General features: G+C 46.4%; 1 protein-coding gene across 1 annotated transcript in view; it reads left to right on the top strand.

The window, feature by feature from the left end:
• LOC123989530 (A disintegrin and metalloproteinase with thrombospondin motifs 19-like) overlaps positions 1-21851 on the top strand; it is a 136853-nt gene that overhangs the window by 85564 nt on the left and 29438 nt on the right. Inside the window, 5 exon segments of the mRNA XM_046290604.1 lie at positions 121-278; positions 3470-3638; positions 5285-5420; positions 16521-16725; positions 21772-21851. The exon segment at positions 21772-21851 is cut by the window's right edge and continues 73 nt beyond it. Coding sequence (XP_046146560.1) covers positions 121-278; positions 3470-3638; positions 5285-5420; positions 16521-16725; positions 21772-21851 — 748 coding nt within the window.

The raw sequence follows: 21851 nt of genomic DNA, 5'->3' as shown, positions 1-21851 counted from the left end.
TTCAGTATATAATGGACTACATTTAACCAGAGCCCATAAATTACTGTCGAGGGAATGAGGGTGCCATTTGGGACTGTAACCATTAAGTCTCTGCTGCTTTTCCTTGTTTACTTTCTGCAGCACTCAAAGACACAAACAAGCATTCCATCAACAGCGACTGGAAGATAGACCGCCCAGGAGCCTTCAACATGGCGGGCACCACCGTTCACTACGTCCGGAGAGGACTGTGGGAGAAAATGTCAGCCAGAGGTCCCACTACCTCCCCGTTGCATCTCATGGTAAATGACTTCCTTATTTCCTTTATGTCTCTGTAAACCTGGGTTCAAATACTATTTGGAATCTTTGAACCTACTTTCAGCGTTTGCTTTAGCCTGCCTTGAGTAGCTCAGTTGTTAGAGCGATGGCACTTGTAATGCCAGGGTTGTGGGTTCGAAGTCCCTCGGGGCATTAGTATCAATGGAAAATGTATGCGTTCACTACTGTAAGTTGCTCTGGAATAAGAGTGTCTGCTGATGTGCAGGGTTTTTGCTTATGGGACTTTTTTGTTAGTTTCATTACAACAGACAAGCACATCATTTTTAAATGATTTCAGATTATACTTGAACCCAGGGCTGCTCTGTGGGTTTACATCAATCGGTGGTCACGTCATTGTGGTCAGGTTCACTAGTCCTGAGGTGCTACCAGGGCTATGCAGCATTTCAGCATTGTGGTCACGTTCCCTAGTCCTGATGTGCTACCAGGGCTATGCAGCATTTCAGCATTGTGGTCACGTTCCCTAGTCCTGATGTGCTACCAGGGCTATGCAGCATTTCAGCATTGTGGTCGGGTCCACTAGTCCTCAGAAGCTACCAGGGCTATGCAGGCTTTTGTTCCAGCCCAGCACTAAAACACTAGATCCACCTAATCAACTCATCATCAAGGCATTGATTCAAGTTTTCAGTGCTGAGCTGGAACAAAAAACTGCTTACCTTGTAGCTTTTTCTGACTGATGTAGTAGGGGACGTCTCAAACCTTTATGAACTCATCATATATAACGCTATTACGCTGCTGTGCAACAGACATTACACTGCTGTACAACAGACATTACACTGCTGTGCAACAGACATTACACTGCTGTACAACAGACATTACACTGCTGTGCAACAGACATTACACTGCTGTACAACAGACATTACACTGCTGTGCAACAGACATTACACTGCTGTGCAACAGACATTACAATGCTGTACAACAGACATTACACTGCTGTACAACAGACATTACACTGCTGTACAACAGACATTACACTACTGTACAACAGACAAAGCAGTAAACATGTCTAATGGAACTACGGAATTTCTGGTGGTACTATATCCACAGGCGGAAGCGCACTCCCCATATGTCAGGTCAGGTTGTGAGTTGGCCTGTGACCAGCCTGGCAGCCTGACGCGATTAATGATTGAGGATATGATTGGCTGCACGGCTGCTGTTATTAGCTGGCTGCGGCTAGCGACAGCTCTGTCATTGCTGAGATTAGGGTTATAATTTGAATAGGATTAGCCTCCTGACAACTACTAATGAAATTATGTGTTAACGGGGGAAGGGGAGGGGTGTGCATCATGATAAATCTGGTCCTGCATGGTGGTTTCATGAAGTAATAAATGTTCATTGATAACAGTAGCGTGTGGGCGGCAATATGATATCAAATCAATACGATATCAAATCAATACGATATCAAATCAATATGATATCAAATCAATACTATATCAAATCATTACGATATCAAATCATTACGATATCAAATCAATACGATATCAAATCAATACTATATCAAATCAATATGATATCAAATCAATACGATATCAAATCAATACGATATCAAATCAATACGACATCAAATCATTATGATATCAAATCAATACGATATCAAATCAATACGATATCAAATCAATATGATATCAAATCAATACTATATCAAATCATTACGATATCAAATCATTACGATGTCAAATCATTACGATGTCAAATCATTACGAGATCAAATCATTACGATATCAAATCAATACGATATCAAATCAATACGATATCAAATCAATACGATATCAAATCAATACGATATCAAATCAATACGATATCAAATCAATACGACATCAAATCATTATGATATCAAATCAATACGATATCAAATCAATACGATATCAAATCAATATGATATCAAATCAATACTATATCAAATCATTACGATATCAAATCATTACGATGTCAAATCATTACGATGTCAAATCATTACGATATCAAATCATTACGATATCAAATCATTACGATGTCAAATCATTACGATATCAAATCATTACGATATCAAATCATTACGATGTCAAATCATTACGATATCAAATCATTACGATATCAAATCATTACGATGTCAAATCATTACGATATCAAATCATTACGATATCAAATCATTACGATGTCAAATCATTGCGATGTCAAATCAATACGATGTCAAATCATTGCGATGTCAAATCAATACGATATCAAATCAATACGATATCAAATCATTACGATATCAAATCATTACGAGATCAAATCATTACGATATCAAATCATTACGATATCAAATCATGTCTCAGTGGTTTTGGAAAGTGTCTCTTCAAAAACAGTTGTTTGTTTCTTCTCCATTTTTGGAAATGAAGTTTATGTGTTGTAATGTTTTTATTTCAATGTATTTACGGAGGAAGTTGTCTTTTGAGAAGCTATCCAGTGTTTGTGTACTTTGAAGATTATTCGAAGACCAAAGCTCAAATAAATACGTATTTTTTCTGAAACAATCCTTAGTCCCTAAACCCTAGTCCCTAAACCCTAGTCCCTAAACCCTTAGTCCCTAAACCCTAGTCCCTAACCCTTAGTCCCTAACCCCTGGTCCCTAACCCTTAGTCCCTAACCCCTAGTCCCTAACCCTTAGTTCCTAACCCCTAATCCCTAGTCCCTAATCCTTAGTCCCTAACCCTTAGTCCCTAACCCCTAGTCCCTAACCCTTAGTCCCTAACCCCTAGTCCGAACCCCTAGTCCCTAACCCTTAGTCCCTAACCCCTAGTCCCAACCCCTAGTACCTAACCCTTAGTCCCTAACCCTTAGTCCCTAACCCCTAGGCCCTATCCCTTAGGTTTAAACCAGTCCCTTACTAAATTGCAAGAATGAAAATCAGTGTGGAACTGGACTCGAGGTCCAGATTTGTGTATCCCTGGACACGTCATGTACATCTGGAATATGGTCGTAGCTCCACCTTGCCCTCCACATTGATAGGCTAGTTGGAATGTTTACCTATGAAATGATTTTCAGTCCACCTGCCTAGGGTGTAATATGGGCTGTGGTTTGTTACTGGAATTGGTTGACTGAATCCACAAACTTAAGGCAATAAACGTCAAACATTAGACAAACATTAGAAAAACATTACTCAAAAGTTGACCTTATATAATCCTACCTGACCCAGGTGCTGCTGTTCAATGAGCAGAACCATGGCATCCATTACGAGTACACCATCCCCACAGAGGCTAGCATGGAACCCCAGGGGGGGTTAGGACCGGGGGCCATGCCCAGCGAACCCCTCTTCATGTGGACCCACTCTGGCTGGGAGGACTGCCATGCCGTGTGTGGAGGAGGTAGGACCACCAACACACCCCATTGACATTCAGCAGTAGGAGGTAGGACAACACACCCCATTGACATTCAGCAGTAGGAGGTAGGACCACCAACACACCCCATTGACATTCAGCAGTAGGAGGTAGGACCACCAACACACCCCATTGACATTCAGCAGTAGGAGGTAGGACCACCAACACACCCCATTGACATTCAGCAGTAGGAGGTAGGACCACCAACACACCCCATTGACATTCAGCAGTAGGAGGTAGGACCACCAACACACCCCATTGACATTCAGCAGTAGGAGGTAGGACCACCAACACACCCCATTGACATTCAGCAGTAGGAGGTAGGACCACCAACACACCCCATTGACATTCAGCAGTAGGAGGTAGGACCAACAACACACCCCATTGACATTCAGCAGTAGGAGGTAGGACAACACACCCCATTGACATTCAGCAGTAGGAGGTAGGACAACACACCCCATTGACATTCAGCAGTAGGAGGTAGGACCACACACCCCATTGACATTCAGCAGTAGGAGGTAGGACCAACAACACACCCCATTGACATTCAGCAGTAGGAGGTAGGACAACACATTCAGCAGTAGGAGGTAGGACAACACACCCCATTGACATTCAGCAGTAGGAGGTAGGACAACACACCCCATTGACATTCAGCAGTAGGAGGTAGGACCACCAACACACCCCATTGACATTCAGCAGTAGGAGGTAGGACAACACACCCCATTGACATTCAGCAGTAGGAGGTAGGACCAACAACACACCCCATTGACATTCAGCAGTAGGAGGTAGGACCTGTGTGTGTGTGTGTGTGTGTGTGTGTGTGTGTGTGTGTGTGTGTGTGTGTGTGTGTGTGTGTGTGTGTGTGTGTGTGTGTGTGTGTGTGTGTGTGTGTGTGTGTGTGTGTGGGTGTGGGTGTGTGTGTGTGTGTGTGTGTGTGTGTGTGTGTGTGTGTGTGTGTGTGTGTGGAGATTCAGTCTCATAACGTATTGTATTAGGTATTAGCTGGATGAAACAGAGGCTGGGACAGGTTAAGTTGAGTTAGCAGTCTGAGGGGTGTACTAAGGCTTTGAACCCTGGTAGTCTCCAGTTGGGAATTGAGCCAGGAGTGGACTTGTTGTGATTTTGACAGGATAGGTAAGAAAGAGTTTAGAGGTAGGTGAGGCGGAGGGACACAGTGATGAGCGCGGCGGACCCCGGATTTGAACCCCAGTGTCCTGCGACGATGTTTTGCCCGGAGTCGGCAGTGATGTTTCATGATTAATGCTTACTATCTGACTGATCAATGATGTTCGTTGAGTACCAGGGAGAAGAGAATGCAAGAAGTTTATTATGACTCCCTAGAGCTTGGATATTAGATAATGATCGTCAATACAATCACTAGCCCAAAGATTGAAATGATTGACATGATTTATATTAACTATAGTTCAAACCTTACATTACCACTCAGTAGTACATTACCTCACTCCCACTTTTCTTGAGTAGAGTAAGTAAGCCCTTTCCCAAGCCAGAACGGCCCATAGGGCCTATGACATGTTTCTGAAGAATGAGACAGAACAGGATGCAAGTCTGTCTCGGGGCATTGCTTGTTCCCTTTTCCAATACTTTGTCGTTCATGTTAGATTTTTCTTCTCCAGGAGAAAGAAAGACAATCGTCACCTGCACTAACATTGTCAACAAAACTACAAGCGTGGTGGACAACCGAAGATGTCGTCACCTGACCAAACCTGAGCCTCAAGTCCGCAAGTGCAATGAGCAGCCCTGCCAGACAAGGTAAAGATCAGCCCTGCCAGACAAGGTAAAGATCAGCCCTGCTAGACAAGGTAAAGATCAGCCCTGCTAGACAAGGTAAAGATCAGCCCTGCCAGACAAGGTAAAGATCAGCCTTGCTAGACAAGGTAAAGATCAGCCCTGCCAGACAAGGTAAAGATCAGCCCTGCCAGACAAGGTAAAGATCAGCCCTGCCAGACAAGGTAAAGATCAGCCTTGCTAGACAACGTAAAGATCAGCCCTGCCAGACAAGGTAAAGATCAGCCCTGTCAGACAAGGTAAAGATCAGCCCTGCCAGACAAGGTAAAGATCAGCCCTGCTAGACAAGGTAAAGCTCAGCCCTGCCAGACAAGGTAAAGATCAGCCCTGCCAGACAAGGTAAAGATCAGCCCTGCTAGACAAGGTAAAGATCAGCCTTGCTAGACAAGGTAAAGATCAGCCCTACCAGACAAGGTAAAGCTCAGCCTTGCTAGACAAGGTAAAGATCAGCCCTGCTAGACAAGGTAAAGATCAGCCCTGCTAGACAAGGTAAAGATCAGCCATGCCAGACAAGGTAAAGCTCAGCCTTGCTAGACAAGGTAAAGCTCAGCCTTGCTAGACAAGGTAAAGATCAGCCCTGCTAGACAAGGTAAAGATCAGCCCTGCCAGACAAGGTAAAGATCAGCCCTGCTAGACAAGGTAAAGATCAGCCCTGCTAGACAAGGTAAAGATCAGCCCTGCTAGACAAGGTAAAGATCAGCCCTGCTAGACAAGGTAAAGATCAGCCCTGCCAGACAAGGTAAAGATCAGCCCTGCCAGACAATGTAAAGATCAGCCCTGCTAGACAAGGTAAAGACAAGCCCTGCCAGACAAGGTAAAGATCAGCCCTGCTAGACAAGGTAAAGATCAGCCCTGCCAGACAAGGTAAAGATCAGCCCTGCTAGACAAGGTAAAGATCAGCCCTGCCAGACAAGGTAAAGATCAGCCCTGCTAGACAAGGTAAAGATCAGCCCTGCTAGACAAGGTAAAGATCAGCCCTGCCAGACAAGGTAAAGATCAGCCCTGCTAGACAAGGTAAAGATCAGCCCTGCTAGACAAGGTAAAGATCAGCCCTGCTAGACAAGGTAAAGATCAGCCCTGCTAGACAAGGTAAAGATCAGCCCTGCTAGACAAGGTAAAGATCAGCCCTGCCAGACAAGGTAAAGATCAGCCCTGCTAGACAAGGTAAAGATCAGCCCTGCTAGACAAGGTAAAGATCAGCCCTGCCAGACAAGGTAAAGATCAGCCCTGCTAGACAAGTTAAAGATCAGCCCTGCCAGACAAGGTAAAGCTCAGCCCTGCCAGACAAGGTAAAGCTCAGCCCTGCCAGACAAGGTAAAGCTCAGCCCTGCCAGACAAGGTAAAGATCAGCCCTGCTAGACAAGGTAAAGATCAGCCCTGCTAGACAAGGTAAAGATCAGCCCTGCTAGACAAGGTAAAGCTCAGCCCTGCTAGACAAGGTAAAGATCAGCCCTGCTAGACAAGGTAAAGATCAGCCCTGCTAGACAAGGTAAAGATCAGCCCTGCTAGACAAGGTAAAGATCAGCCCTGCCAGACAAGGTAAAGCTCAGCCCTGCCAGACAAGGTAAAGATCAGCCCTGCTAGACAAGGTAAAGATCAGCCCTGCTAGACAAGTTAAAGATCAGCCCTGCCAGACAAGGTAAAGATCAGCCCTGCTAGACAAGTTAAAGATCAGCCCTGCCAGACAAGGTAAAGATCAGCCCTGCCAGACAAGGTAAAAGCCCTGCCAGACAAGGTAAAGATCAGCCCTGCCAGACAAGGTAAAGCTCAGCCCTGCCAGACAAGGTAAAGCTCAGCCCTGCCAGACATGGTAAAGCTCAGCCCTGTCAGACAAGGTAAAGCTCAGCCCTGTCAGACAAGGTAAAGATCAGCCCTGCTAGACAAGTTAAAGATCAGCCCTGCCAGACAAGGTAAAGATCAGCCCTGCCAGACAAGGTAAAGCTCAGCCCTGTCAGACAAGGTAAAGATCAGCCCTGCTAGTCAAGGTAAAGCTCAGCCCTGCCAGACAAGGTAAAGCTCAGCCCTGTCAGACAAGGTAAAGATCAGCCCTGTCAGACAAGGTAAAGATCAGCCCTGCCAGACAAGGTAAAGATCAGCCTTGCTAGACAACGTAAAGATCAGCCCTGCCAGACAAGGTAAAGATCAGCCCTGCCAGACAAGGTAAAGATCAGCCTTGCCAACGTAAAGATCAGCCCTGCCAGACAAGGTAAAGATCAGCCCTGTCAGACAAGGTAAAGATCAGCCCTGCCATACAAGGTAAAGATCAGCCCTGCTAGACAAGGTAAAGCTCAGCCCTGCCAGACAAGGTAAAGATCAGCCCTGCCAGACAAGGTAAAGATCAGCCCTGCTAGACAAGGTAAAGATCAGCCTTGCTAGACAAGGTAAAGATCAGCCCTACCAGACAAGGTAAAGCTCAGCCTTGCTAGACAAGGTAAAGATCAGCCCTGCTAGACAAGGTAAAGATCAGCCCTGCCAGACAAGGTAAAGCTCAGCCTTGCTAGACAAGGTAAAGCTCAGCCTTGCTAGACAAGGTAAAGATCAGCCTTGCTAGACAAGGTAAAGATCAGCCCTGCCAGACAAGGTAAAGATCAGCCCTGCTAGACAAGGTAAAGATCAGCCCTGCTAGACAAGGTAAAGATCAGCCCTGCTAGACAAGGTAAAGATCAGCCCTGCTAGACAAGGTAAAGATCAGCCCTGCCAGACAAGGTAAAGATCAGCCCTGCTAGACAAGGTAAAGATCAGCCCTGCTAGACAAGGTAAAGATAAGCCCTGCCAGACAAGGTAAAGATCAGCCCTGCTAGACAAGGTAAAGATCAGCCCTGCCAGACAAGGTAAAGATCAGCCCTGCTAGACAAGGTAAAGATCAGCCCTGCCAGACAAGGTAAAGATCAGCCCTGCTAGACAAGGTAAAGATCAGCCCTGCTAGACAAGGTAAAGATCAGCCCTGCCAGACAAGGTAAAGATCAGCCCTGCTAGACAAGGTAAAGATCAGCCCTGCTAGACAAGGTAAAGATCAGCCCTGCTAGACAAGGTAAAGATCAGCCCTGCCAGACAAGGTAAAGATCAGCCCTGCTAGACAAGGTAAAGATCAGCCCTGCCAGACAAGGTAAAGATCAGCCCTGCTAGACAAGGTAAAGATCAGCCCTGCCAGACAAGGTAAAGATCAGCCCTGACAAGGTAAAGATCAGCCCTGCTACAAGTTAAAGATCAGCCCTGCCAGACAAGGTAAAGATCAGCCTTCCTAGACAAGGTAAAGATCAGCCCTGCCAGACAAGGTAAAGATCAGCCCTGCTAGACAAGGTAAAGATCAGCCCTGCTAGACAAGTTAAAGATCAGCCCTGCCAGACAAGGTAAAGCTCAGCCCTGCCAGACAAGGTAAAGCTCAGCCCTGTCAGACAAGGTAAAGCTCAGCCCTGCCAGACAAGGTAAAGATCAGCCCTGCTAGACAAGGTAAAGATCAGCCCTGCTAGACAAGGTAAAGATCAGCCCTGCTAGACAAGGTAAAGCTCAGCCCTAGACAAGGTAAAGATCAGCCCTGCTAGACAAGGTAAAGATCAGCCCTGCTAGACAAGGTAAAGATCAGCCCTGCTAGACAAGGTAAAGATCAGCCCTGCTAGACAAGGTAAAGATCAGCCCTGCCAGACAAGGTCAAGACAAGGTAAAGATCAGCCCTGCTAGACAAGGTAAAGATCAGCCCTGACAAGTTAAAGATCAAGACAAGGTAAAGATCAGCCCTGCTAGACAAGGTAAAGACAAGACAAGTTAAAGATCAGCCCTGCCAGACAAGGTAAAGATCAGCCCTGCCAGACAAGGTAAAGCTCAGCCCTGCCAGACAAGGTAAAGCTCAGCCCTGTCAGACAAGGTAAAGATCAGCCCTGCCAGACAAGTTAAAGATCAGCCCTGCCAGACAAGGTAAAGATCAGCCCTGCCAGACAAGGTAAAGCTCAGCCCTGCCAGACAAGGTAAAGCTCAGCCCTGTCAGACAAGGTAAAGATCAGCCTTGCTAGACAAGGTAAAGCTCAGCCCTGCCAGACAAGGTAAAGCTCAGCCCTGCTAGACAAGGTAAAGATCAGCCCTGTCAGACAAGGTAAAGCTCAGCCCTGCCAGACAAGGTAAAGCTCAGCCCTGCCAGACAAGGTAAAGATCAGCCCTGTCAGACAAGGTAAAGCTCAGCCCTGCCAGACAAGGTAAAGCTCAGCCCTGTCAGACAAGGTAAAGCTCAGCCCTGTCAGACAGACAAGACAAGGTAAAGATCAGCCCTGCCAGACAAGGTAAAGATCAGCCCTGCCAGACAAGGTAAAGATCAGCCCTGTCAGACAAGGTAAAGCTCAGCCCTGTCAGACAAGGTAAAGATCAGCGCTGTCAGACAAGGTAAAGCTCAGCCCTGTCAGACAAGGGAAAGATCAGCCCTGCCAGACAAGGTAAAGATCAGCCCTGCCAGACAAGGTAAAGATCAGCCCTGCCAGACAAGGTAAAGATCAGCCCTGCCAGACAAGGTAAAGACCCTGCTAACAAGGTAAAGATCAAACAAGGTAAAGATCAGCCCTGTCAGACAAGGTAAAGATCAGCCCTGCCAGACAAGGTAAAGATCAGCCCTGCCAGACAAGGTAAAGATCAGCCCTGCCAGACAAGGTAAAGATCAGCCCTGCCAGACAAGGTAAAGATCAGCCCTGCTAGACAAGGTAAAGATCAGCCCTGTCAGACAAGGTAAAGATCAGCCCTGCCAGACAAGGTAAAGATCAGCCCTGCCAGACAAGGTAAAGATCAGCCCTGTCAGACAAGGTAAAGCTCAGCCCTGTCAGACAAGGTAAAGATCAGCCCTGTCAGACAAGGTAAAGATCAGCCCTGCCAGACAAGGTAAAGATCAGCCCTGTCAGACAAGGTAAAGATCAGCCCTGTCAGACAAGGTAAAGATCAGCCCTGCCAGACAAGGTAAAGATCAGCCCTGTCAGGCAAGGTAAAGATCAGCTCTGTCAGACAAGGTAAAGATCAGCCCTGTCAGACAAGGTAAAGATCAGCCCTGCCAGACAAGGTAAAGCTCAGCCCTGTCAGGCAAGGTAAAGATCAGCCCTGTCAGACAAGGTAAAGATCAGCCCTGCCAGACAAGGTAAAGATCAGCCCTGCCAGACAAGGTAAAGCTCAGCCCTGTCAGACAAGGTAAAGATCAGCCCTGTCAGACAAGGTAAAGATCAGCCCTGTCAGACAAGGTAAAGATCAGCCCTGTCAGACAAGATAAAGATCAGACAAGGTAAAGATCAGCCCTGTCAGACAAGGTAAAGATCAGCCCTGCCAGACAAGGTAAAGATCAGCCCTGTCAGACAAGGTAAAGATCAGCCCTGTCAGACAAGGTAAAGATCAGCCCTGCCAGACAAGGTAAAGATCAGCCCTGCCAGACAAGGTAAAGATCAGCCCTGCCAGACAAGGTAAAGCTCAGCCCTGTCAGACAAGGTAAAGATCAGCCCTGTCAGACAAGGTAAAGATCAGCCATGTCAGACAAGGTAAAGATCAGCCCTGCCAGACAAGGTAAAGCTCAGCCCTGTCAGACAAGGTAAAGATCAGCCCTGCCAGACAAGGTAAAGATCAGCCATGTCAGACAAGGTAAAGATCAGCCCTGCCAGACAAGGTAAAGATCAGCCCTGCCAGACAAGGTAAAGCTCAGCCCTGCCAGACAAGGTAAAGCTCAGCCCTGTCAGACAAGGTAAAGCTCAGCCCTGCCAGACAAGGTAAAGATCAGCCCTGCTAGACAAGGTAAAGATCAGCCCTGCTAGACAAGGTAAAGATCAGCCCTGCTAGACAAGGTAAAGCTCAGCCCTGCTAGACAAGGTAAAGATCAGCCCTGCTAGACAAGGTAAAGATCAGCCCTGCTAGACAAGGTAAAGATCAGCCCTGCTAGACAAGGTAAAGATCAGCCCTGCTAGACAAGGTAAAGATCAGCCCTGCCAGACAAGGTAAAGCTCAGCCCTGCCAGACAAGGTAAAGATCAGCCCTGCTAGACAAGGTAAAGATCAGCCCTGCTAGACAAGTTAAAGATCAGCCCTGCCAGACAAGGTAAAGATCAGCCCTGCTAGACAAGGTAAAGATCAGCCCTGCTAGACAAGTTAAAGATCAGCCCTGCCAGACAAGGTAAAGATCAGCCCTGCCAGACAAGGTAAAGCTCAGCCCTGCCAGACAAGGTAAAGCTCAGCCCTGTCAGACAAGGTAAAGATCAGCCCTGCCAGACAAGTTAAAGATCAGCCCTGCCAGACAAGGTAAAGATCAGCCCTGCCAGACAAGGTAAAGCTCAGCCCTGCCAGACAAGGTAAAGCTCAGCCCTGTCAGACAAGGTAAAGATCAGCCTTGCTAGACAAGGTAAAGCTCAGCCCTGCCAGACAAGGTAAAGCTCAGCCCTGCTAGACAAGGTAAAGATCAGCCCTGTCAGACAAGGTAAAGCTCAGCCCTGCCAGACAAGGTAAAGCTCAGCCCTGCCAGACAAGGTAAAGATCAGCCCTGTCAGACAAGGTAAAGCTCAGCCCTGCCAGACAAGGTAAAGCTCAGCCCTGTCAGACAAGGTAAAGCTCAGCCCTGTCAGACAAGGTAAAGCTCAGCCCTGTCAGACAAGGTAAAGATCAGCCCTGCCAGACAAGGTAAAGATCAGCCCTGCCAGACAAGGTAAAGATCAGCCCTGTCAGACAAGGTAAAGCTCAGCCCTGTCAGACAAGGTAAAGATCAGCGCTGTCAGACAAGGTAAAGCTCAGCCCTGTCAGACAAGGGAAAGATCAGCCCTGCCAGACAAGGTAAAGATCAGCCCTGCCAGACAAGGTAAAGATCAGCCCTGCCAGACAAGGTAAAGATCAGCCCTGCCAGACAAGGTAAAGCTCAGCCCTGCTAGACAAGGTAAAGATCAGCCCTGCTAGACAAGGTAAAGATCAGCCCTGTCAGACAAGGTAAAGATCAGCCCTGCCAGACAAGGTAAAGATCAGCCCTGCCAGACAAGGTAAAGATCAGCCCTGCCAGACAAGGTAAAGATCAGCCCTGCCAGACAAGGTAAAGATCAGCCCTGCCAGACAAGGTAAAGATCAGCCCTGCTAGACAAGGTAAAGATCAGCCCTGTCAGACAAGGTAAAGATCAGCCCTGCCAGACAAGGTAAAGATCAGCCCTGCCAGACAAGGTAAAGATCAGCCCTGTCAGACAAGGTAAAGCTCAGCCCTGTCAGACAAGGTAAAGATCAGCCCTGTCAGACAAGGTAAAGATCAGCCCTGCCAGACAAGGTAAAGATCAGCCCTGTCAGACAAGGTAAAGATCAGCCCTGTCAGACAAGGTAAAGATCAGCCCTGCCAGACAAGGTAAAGATCAGCCCTGTCAGGCAAGGTAAAGATCAGCCCTGTCAGACAAGGTAAAGATCAGCCCTGCCAGACAAGGTAAAGATCAGCCCTGCCAGACAAGGTAAAGCTCAGCCCTGTCAGACAAGGTAAAGATCAGCCCTGTCAGACAAGGTAAAGATCAGCCCTGTCAGACAAGGTAAAGATCAGCCCTGTCAGACAAGGTAAAGATCAGCCCTGTCAGACAAGGTAAAGATCAGCCCTGTCAGACAAGGTAAAGATCAGCCCTGTCAGACAAGGTAAAGAGACAAGGTAGATCAGCCCTGTCAGACAAGGTAAAGATCAGCCCTGTCAGACAAGGTAAAGATCAGCCCTGCCAGACAAGGTAAAGATCAGCCCTGCCAGACAAGGTAAAGATCAGCCCTGCCAGACAAGGTAAAGCTCAGCCCTGTCAGACAAGGTAAAGATCAGCCCTGTCAGACAAGGTAAAGATCAGCCATGTCAGACAAGGTAAAGATCAGCCCTGCCAGACAAGGTAAAGCTCAGCCCTGTCAGACAAGGTAAAGATCAGCCCTGCCAGACAAGGTAAAGATCAGCCATGTCAGACAAGGTAAAGATCAGTGCAATATGGATGTTCCTTCTTTCTCCCTTCCTTCTCAGGCTTTGTTATAGTATAGTAGTATAGTATGTGGTCCCGTGTGGCTCAGTTGGTAGAACATGGCACTTGCAATGTCAGGGCTGTGGGTTCAATTCCTATGAAGCGAATAGTATGAACATCTATGCACTCACTCTGGATAAGAGTGTCTGCTTAAATGACTAAACATTTTACCCCAAAAAATCGGGGGGGGGGGGGGGGGGAAATAGTGTAATAGCAACATTCATTGAGAACAGACTTTTTAATTCTTATGGAAGAATGATGTTTCTATTGAGTCATATTGCACATGTAGCTCAACGAGAAATGAAACTTCACTTCGCCATGCCAAAGTCTGGGATGCTTGTTAACACTGACAGTCATGTGTTCTTCTCATACAAACAGTCTTCATCCAGCAAGTTCTGGTAGTTCCTGGAAATGGTTGTTCCACTTTAGTTGAAGGACCTTCTTAACACATGTATAGACGTGTTCCATGATATACTCTGAATTGCTCCGCCATTAAAAGGGGGAATTTGAGATTGATTTTTTTAACTTTTAAATTAATTACGTATAGCCATTGATTCTTAAAGAATATGACTAATATTTTTTTTTTTAAATGAGCTAAGTTTAAAACTGTCGTACTCCATCAGCACCCTAAATATAAGCTTGTTTTACTCCAATGTTTTACTTGTCTTACTCTCAGCTGTTTTTCCAGAGAATGATGTGGTGGGCGATTTCTCGCTGTCTAGGTCCCAGATTGCCTCTTTAATGCTGACGTAAGCTGAGCCTTAGATCATCCATTGCATAATGGATCGAGGAGATACACCAAGTCACATTTGTTGACAGAAACCAGTACAAACATTTACATGAAGCCCACAAAGTTGTTTTGCCTTGATTATAAATGTGAATCGCAGCCCTTCTTCTCCCCGGGCCTATACCAGTACAGAACTTTCTCTTATCTTCCTACAGATGAACACTAGACAGCTGGTCCAATGCAAGTCTAATGCTAGTCCAAGGCTAGTCCAAGGCTAGTCCAAGGCTAGTCCAAGGCTAGTCCAAGGCTAGTCCAAGGCCAATGCTAGTCCAAGACTAGTCTAATGCTAGTCTAATACTAGTCCAATGCTAGTCCAATGCTAGTCCAATGCAAGTCTAATGCTAGTCTAATACTAGTCCAATGCTAGTCCAATGCTAGTCCAAGACTAGTCTAATGCTAGTCTAATACTAGTCCAATGCTAGTCCAATGCTAGTCCAATGCAAGTCTAATGCTAGTCCAAGGCTAGTCCAAGGCTAGTCCAAGGCTAGTCCAAGGCTAGTCCAATGCTAGTCCAAGACTAGTCTAATGCTAGTCTAATACTAGTCCAATGCTAGTCCAATGCTAGTCCAAGACTAGTCTAATGCTAGTCTAATGCTAGTCTAAAGCTAGTCCAAGGCTAGTCCAATGCTTGTCCAATGCTAGTCCAAGGCTAGTCTAATGCTAGCCCAAGACTAGTCTAATGCTAGTCTAATGCTAGTCTAATGCTAGTCCAGGGCTAGTCCAATGCTTGTCCAATGCTAGTCCAAGACTAGTCTAATGCTAGTCTAATGCTAGTCTAATGCTAGTCCAAGGCTAGTCCAAGACTAGTCTAATGCTAGTATAATGCTAGTCTAATGCTAGTCTAATGCTAGTCCAAGGCTAGTCCAATGCTTGTCCAATGCTAGTCCACACTCGCTGCTGACATTTACATTCCACCACAATGCATCCCCTGGAAATCATTAGTTTCTCTCTCTTATCTGTCATATGTATCTGGGGTATTACACTTCATCTGCAGCCGAGCAGTAAGCAGCAAGCTGTGAGCTTTCATCACCCCGAGCCGCGGATAAATAACATTTACAGTCCTGCCGCGCTCAACAACAACAAAAACTCTGCAATCAGATAACGGCAGAACAGACCACTGGATCTGTGGATCTGATGTCAGACAGGGATGTGTGTGTGTGGGGGGGGGGGGGTGATAGGTCAACAAGGCCACGTCATGTTCCTGTTTGGCCCGAGCAGACTTCCAGCTGGACCCTGTCCTCTCCGGCTGCTCTACCCTGATCGCAGTCACCGAGGGGAGGCTTGGATGGAGCATATCCACCCCACCTCCCCTCCTCCACCATCACCATCATCCACCAGCAGAACCAGACTCTCCCTGGTGCCTCTGCCTGCACATCTGTCACCCAGATGGGGCCACATTACGTCAGAACCAGCCTGGTAGCCTTCCTCTAGGGCTGTGCTTGGGCCTGGTTGTCTGTTTATGGGGTGTCATTAACACTGAGATGAGACCCCCCCCCCCCTGCACATATACACACACACACACACACACGCACACACGCACACACGCACACACACACACACACACACACACACACACACACACACACACACACACACACACACACACACACACACACACACACACACACACACACACACACGCACACACACAGACATACACACACAAACACACACACATACACGCACACACACACACACGCACACACACACGCACACACACGCACACACACATACACATACACGCACGCACACACACACATACACATACACACACACACGCACACACACACATACACACACACACATACTCACCATTCACGTTCCTGCTCCTTGGCTTAGGTTTCTCTGTTGAATGGGAATGAAGTCTGGTGGCCACATTGTTTACACAAAGCAGGAGGTTGTATGGTCTGTCTGTCTGTCTGTCTGTACTATCTGTACATTGTGCGTACTGTGTGTGCGTTCTGTGTGCGTTCTGTGTGTACTGTGTGTGTGAGTGTACTGTGTGTGTGAGTGTACTGTGTGTGTGTACTCTGTGTGTATGTGTGTGTACTGTGTGTGTGTGTATAGCTGTGTGTACTGTGTGTGTGTGTGTGTGTGTGTGTGTGTGTGTGTGTGTGTGTGTGTGTGTGTGTGTGTGTGTGTGTGTGTGTGTGTGTGTGTGTGTGTGTGTGTGTGTGTGTGTGTGTGTGTGTGTGTGCGTGCGTGCGTGCGTGCGTGTGTGTGTGTGTGTACTGTGTGTGTACTGTGTGTGTGTGTGTACTGTGTGTGTGTGTGTACTGTGTATAGTATGTGTGTATTAATGTGCTCTCTACCTCTCCAGGTGGATGATGACTGAGTGGACGTCTTGCTCTCGTACCTGTGGTAGAGGCTCTCAGAGCAGACAGGTAGCCTGCACCTTGCAGCTAGCCAACGGCACCCTGGTCAAAGCCAAGGACCGCGACTGTGCCGGCCCCAAGCCGGCCCCCAACCAGCGCTGCGAGGGCCAGGACTGTCTCACCGTGTGGGAGGCTGGCGTGTGGTCTGAGGTGAGGCCACACACACACACTCTTAGTTGTGACACACTACTTACTCTATTTATTTTACATCAAAGAAAATATGGATTCAACTGCATTTATTCTATGAATATTGTGTTTCAGTGTGATTTTACACATGTTCACTTTATACAAGTCAGAGTGGTGACCATGTGTCCCTCTGTATTCTATGGCTGAATCTCAACTTGAAAACTGGGCCACAGAGCCCTTTATCGAGAGACCACTTTGCTGATGTGTATAGTAGTGACTACTAGTGTTCAAATTAGACTCAGCTGATGTGTTCAGTAGTGACCACTAGTGTTCAAATTAGACTTAGCTGATGTGTTCAGTAGTGACCATTGAGACAATGCGCAATCCCATCTGCCACCTGGTCAAATTCAAAAAGCTCTAAACTATTGTGTAGCCAGCTACGTTATGAAATAGCTAACTTGCAGTCAGTTATGTTGCTAAGTAACAATCCTAAGATTCATGGGTAAAGTCTGCTAGCAAAGACACTGAGTAGATAGATGCCTCACTTGGTTGCGAGGAGAATTGGGGGCGTAGTGGAACCCTCGACAATTCGACAGCTAGCAAATGAGATAACACGATTATGAACTTTAGTGAGCAAGAGTGCAAAAAAAAAAGTGGTATAAATGTTCGGCTCAAGATTCAACTCATTCAGAATGTGCAGAATGTACTTAATATACATTTAGTATATTCACATTTTGCATTACCACTTTTAAAATGTCTCACCAGAGTCCAAACTCACATAGACAGGACTATTTAAGCTAATATGCCAATGTTTATCCCCAGAAGCTTATGTAGAGAGAGGTTTTAGAGAGAGGCTAGCTCCCAGAATATTCCCCTTGGCACTCCACATAGAGGGGCTTACGCAATGATGCTGAGATTCCTTTGAGTTCTCTGTATAGCACCTGCACATCACTGGCTCAGGCCTTGCTGCCAGCATCTCCCTCTACCCCCATCCTCCCCTCTCCCTCATTCTCATGCTCCCTCCTTCCCTCCTACCCTTTCAGGGCCTGCTGGCAGCAGACTAAAGGAACCAGGCCTCGACCAGTTCTCTAACAGTATCGATAAGGAGAAAATATCTCAATCGAGATTCTCTCTCATGTGGCTCCAATTTCTCATTTTGAAGATTTTCGTTTTCTCACACGTTCAACACTGTTGCTTTTTCTCGGCCCCCGTTGAAGTAAGTTTACGTAAGAAGTCGATGAGGGAAAATCTTTCTGTTTTGATAATGCAGTTGATGAAAGGCCGTTAATCCTATCAAAGGGGAGTAAATTGATTTATCATTTTATGGGTAAATGAGTTCATAGCTTTCTAGTATTTGTAGTGTTTGCAGCTGTGTGTATGTGGGAGTGTGTGTTTGTGGTTCCCCTGTTTGTAGATGAGTCATTCGGTAAAAGTCAAGGTTACTCTAGGTTTAGACTTAGCTAATGCCCTGTGGACAAGCACGACCTCCACTCATAAAACTCTAGGTAAAGACTTAGCTAACCCCCCCCCCCCCTTCCCCCCAGACAAATACAACCTTCACTCATAAAACTCTAGGTAAAGACTTAGCTAACCCCCCCCCCAGACAAACACAACCTTCACTCATCAAACTCTAGGTAAAGACTTAGCTACCCCCCTCCCCTTCCCCTCAGACAAACACAACCTCCACTCATAAAACTCTAGGTTAAGACTTAGCTAACCCCCCCCCCCCCCCCTTCCCCTCAGACAAACACAACCTCCACTCATAAAACTCTAGGTTAAGACTTAGCTAACCCCCCTTCCCCCAGACAAACACAACCTCCACTCATAAAACTCTAGGTAAAGACTTAGCTAACCCCCCCCTTCCCCCAGACAAACACAACCTCCACTCATAAAACTCTTATGTGCTGGAGTGTTTATGCCAGTGCATGTTCGCTCCCCGCTTTCCCCTGACAAGGAATTACAACACAGTAGAACTGAACTTAAATTGTCACAATTCACCAGACCATAAACCATTTGTAATTAACCTGGCCTAAAAAACATGAACATGTAGCATTGTAATAACCTGGCCTAAAAAACATGATCATGTAGCATTGTAATATCCCTAAAATACAAGTGTCTTTATTCATTTAACCTAAATGTATTATTTATAATTGTATTATTCATTATTTTTTGAATATGCTATTCTCTCTCTCTCTGTCTTTCTCTCTCTCTCTCTCTCTCTCTCTCTCTCTCTCTCTCTCTCTCTCTCTCTCTCTCTCTCTCTCTCTCTCTCTCTCTCTCTCTCTCTCTCTGTCTCTCTCTCTCTCTCTCTCTCTCTCTCTCTCTCTCTCTCTCTCTCTCTCTCTCTCTCTGTCGCTCTCTCTCTCTCTCTCTCTCTCTCTGTCTCTCTCTCTCTCTCTCTCTGTCTTTCTCTCTGTCTTTCTCTCTGTCTCTCTCTCCCTCTCTCTGTCTCTCTCTGTCTCTCTCTGTCTCTCTCTCTCTCTCTCTCTCTCTCTCTCTCTCTCTCTCTCTCTCTCTCTCTCCCTCTCTCTCTCTCTCTCTCTCTGTCTTTCTCTCTCTCATTTTAAGAGGCTTTTTTTGGCATGGGAAACACATGTTTACATTGCCAAAGCAACATTTTTACAGTAAACATTACACTCACAAAAGTTCCAAAAGAATAAGGACATTTCAAATGTTATATTGTGTGCAGATAGTTAAAGTACAAAATGGAAAATAAATAAAGATAAATATGGGTTGTATTTACAATGGTGTTTGTTCTTCACTGGTTGCCCTTTTCCTGTGGCAACAGGTCACACATCTTGCTGCTGTGATGGCACACTGTGGTATTTCACCCAATAGATATGGGAGTTTATCAAAATTTGATTTGCTTTCTAATTCTTTGTGGGTCTTTGTAATCTAAGGGAAATATGTGTCTTTAATATGGTCATACATTTGGCAGGAGGTTAGGTTAGTTTCCACCTCATTTTGTGGGCAGTGTGCACATAGCTTGTATCCTCTTGAGAGCCAGGTCTGCCTACAGCAGCCTTTCTCAATAGCAAGGCTATGCTCACTGAGTCTGTACATAGTCAAAGCTTTCCTTACGTTTGTTTCAGTCACAGTGGTCAGGTATTCTGCCACTGTGTACTCTCTGTTTAGGGCCAAATAGCATTGCAGTTTGCTCAGTTTTGTTGTTAATTCTTTCTCTTAAGTAATGATATTTTTGTTTTCTCATGATTTTGTTGGGTCTAACTGTGTTGGTGTCCTGGGGCTCTGTGGGGTCTGTTTGTGTCTCTATCTGTCTCTCTTTGTCTCCCTTTGTCTCTCTCTCTCTCTCTGTTTCTGTCTCTCTCTGTCTCTCTGTTTCTGTCTCTCTCTGTCTCTCTCGTTCGCTCTCTTTCTTTCTTTCTTTCTCTCTCTCTTTCTTTCTCTATCTGTCTCTCTTTGTCTCCCTTTGTCTCTCTCTCTCTCTCTGTTTCTGTCTCTCTCTGTCTCTCTCTATTTCTCTCTGTTTCTGTCTCTCTCTGTCTCTCTCGTTCGCTCTCTTTCTTTCTTTCTCTCTCTCTCTCTTTCTTTCTCTCTCTGTCTCTCTCTGTCCATAGTAGCCACCCCTGCAATAATCCCCAATACATTAAACCAGTGATCTCATTTAGAGTTCAAAGGGCAACTAAATTAGTGTGTCTAGACCAAACAAGTCAAATTGACTGTGAGTCCTGGCCCAGCGCAACCGACCTCCTTTCCTTCCCATCTGTAAAAAGACAGGTTTGTAAAATGGGGGGGGGGGGGTAGCCCACCCTCCACCCTACAAAGAAAGAGAAGCTGCTCCCCTCCAATAACTCCCTCCCTCCCATTCTAGCATATGATTTAATGCTCCCCCTGTCGGAGGTTGCGGAGCAGACCATAACTCACCTGGGGACGGGGGTTGCTCGGGAGGGTCTAAAGCGAAACATCTGCCAACACCAGGGGGGTTTTTCGGGGCCGGGCCGAGAGGGCCAAGACTGACAGTGAATGTCCTTGCCTTTGATCACCCCTCCTTGGTCCAATCCCCCAGGCAGCTGTGAACACGTAGGGGCAGAGGAGAGAAAAGGGGGAATTTGAGAGGAGATGTGAAAAGAGAGGAGAGAAGGATGAAGGGATAAAGAGTGACGTGGCTTGATAGATAGGCTACAGGAAAAAGTTGCCCCCCCCCCCCCCCACCAGACTGATCTGGAATTAGCTCACACTAAATCAGTCCTGTATGAAACCACTCCTTGGCAGGAGGTAAAACTGACTCGAGTTCAGTGCCTAGGGGTAGCATTCAAGTGCACTGCCTCGTGGCTGATGGGGTCATCTCTGTCAGACTCTCTAGCTACCGAATGTGCCCTGACAGATTGAAACAGTGCCTCTGATCTAGAAAAACCAATAAATGTCCACTGATATGAAAAGGTATTGACAGTCAAAGGCAATATGGCAGAAACCTAACCTTTGACCTTACAGTAAAAGGGAGGGGAGACAAGCATAGAGCCTTCAATCATCACATTATGACAGCCATGCTCCTTTTGGAATCAAACGTCTCTTTCTGGAACGCTGTGTTTGCCTTGCAGCATTGTGTTACAGAGGCAGGTGAAGTGCTCTTTCTGGAACGCTGTGTTTGCCTTGCAGCATTGTGTTACAGAGGCAGGTGAAGTGCGTTCTGTGTGTTTCATACGTTCAATTTATCCAAACATATACGTCAAACTGTATGTGTAGACGGCTTGACAGAAATGGTAGCAGAAAGGTGAATGTTGAACTTTTGTTACACAAATAACCAGATGACGCTGTCGGCGTGATCAAGGCATCAGATCATCCTAACCCCTTGACCTTGTCTGACACATCCAAGATACCTACGTACTTAATGTGTATATGAGTCCAAAATGGCACCCTATTCCCTACATAGTGCACTACTTTTGACCAGATACTATGGGTCAAAGGCACACTATTCCCTACATAGTGCACTACATTTGACCAGATACTATGGGTCCTGATCAAAAGTAGTGCAACGCAATGCTGCTTGTCATTCTCATTGGAAATTAATTTACACTGACTCAGCCCAATCCATCAATCTCTGTGTTGCAGTGCTCGGTGAAGTGTGGGCGGGGGGCACGCCATCGGCTGGTGAAGTGCACCAACCCACGGAAAAAGTGTGACCTGTCGAC

This window comes from Oncorhynchus gorbuscha, linkage group LG11, assembly GCF_021184085.1.
Source record: "Oncorhynchus gorbuscha isolate QuinsamMale2020 ecotype Even-year linkage group LG11, OgorEven_v1.0, whole genome shotgun sequence".
In the NCBI taxonomy this organism is placed as follows: Eukaryota; Metazoa; Chordata; class Actinopteri; order Salmoniformes; family Salmonidae; genus Oncorhynchus; species Oncorhynchus gorbuscha.
This window is presented reverse-complemented; position numbering and strand designations above follow the sequence as displayed.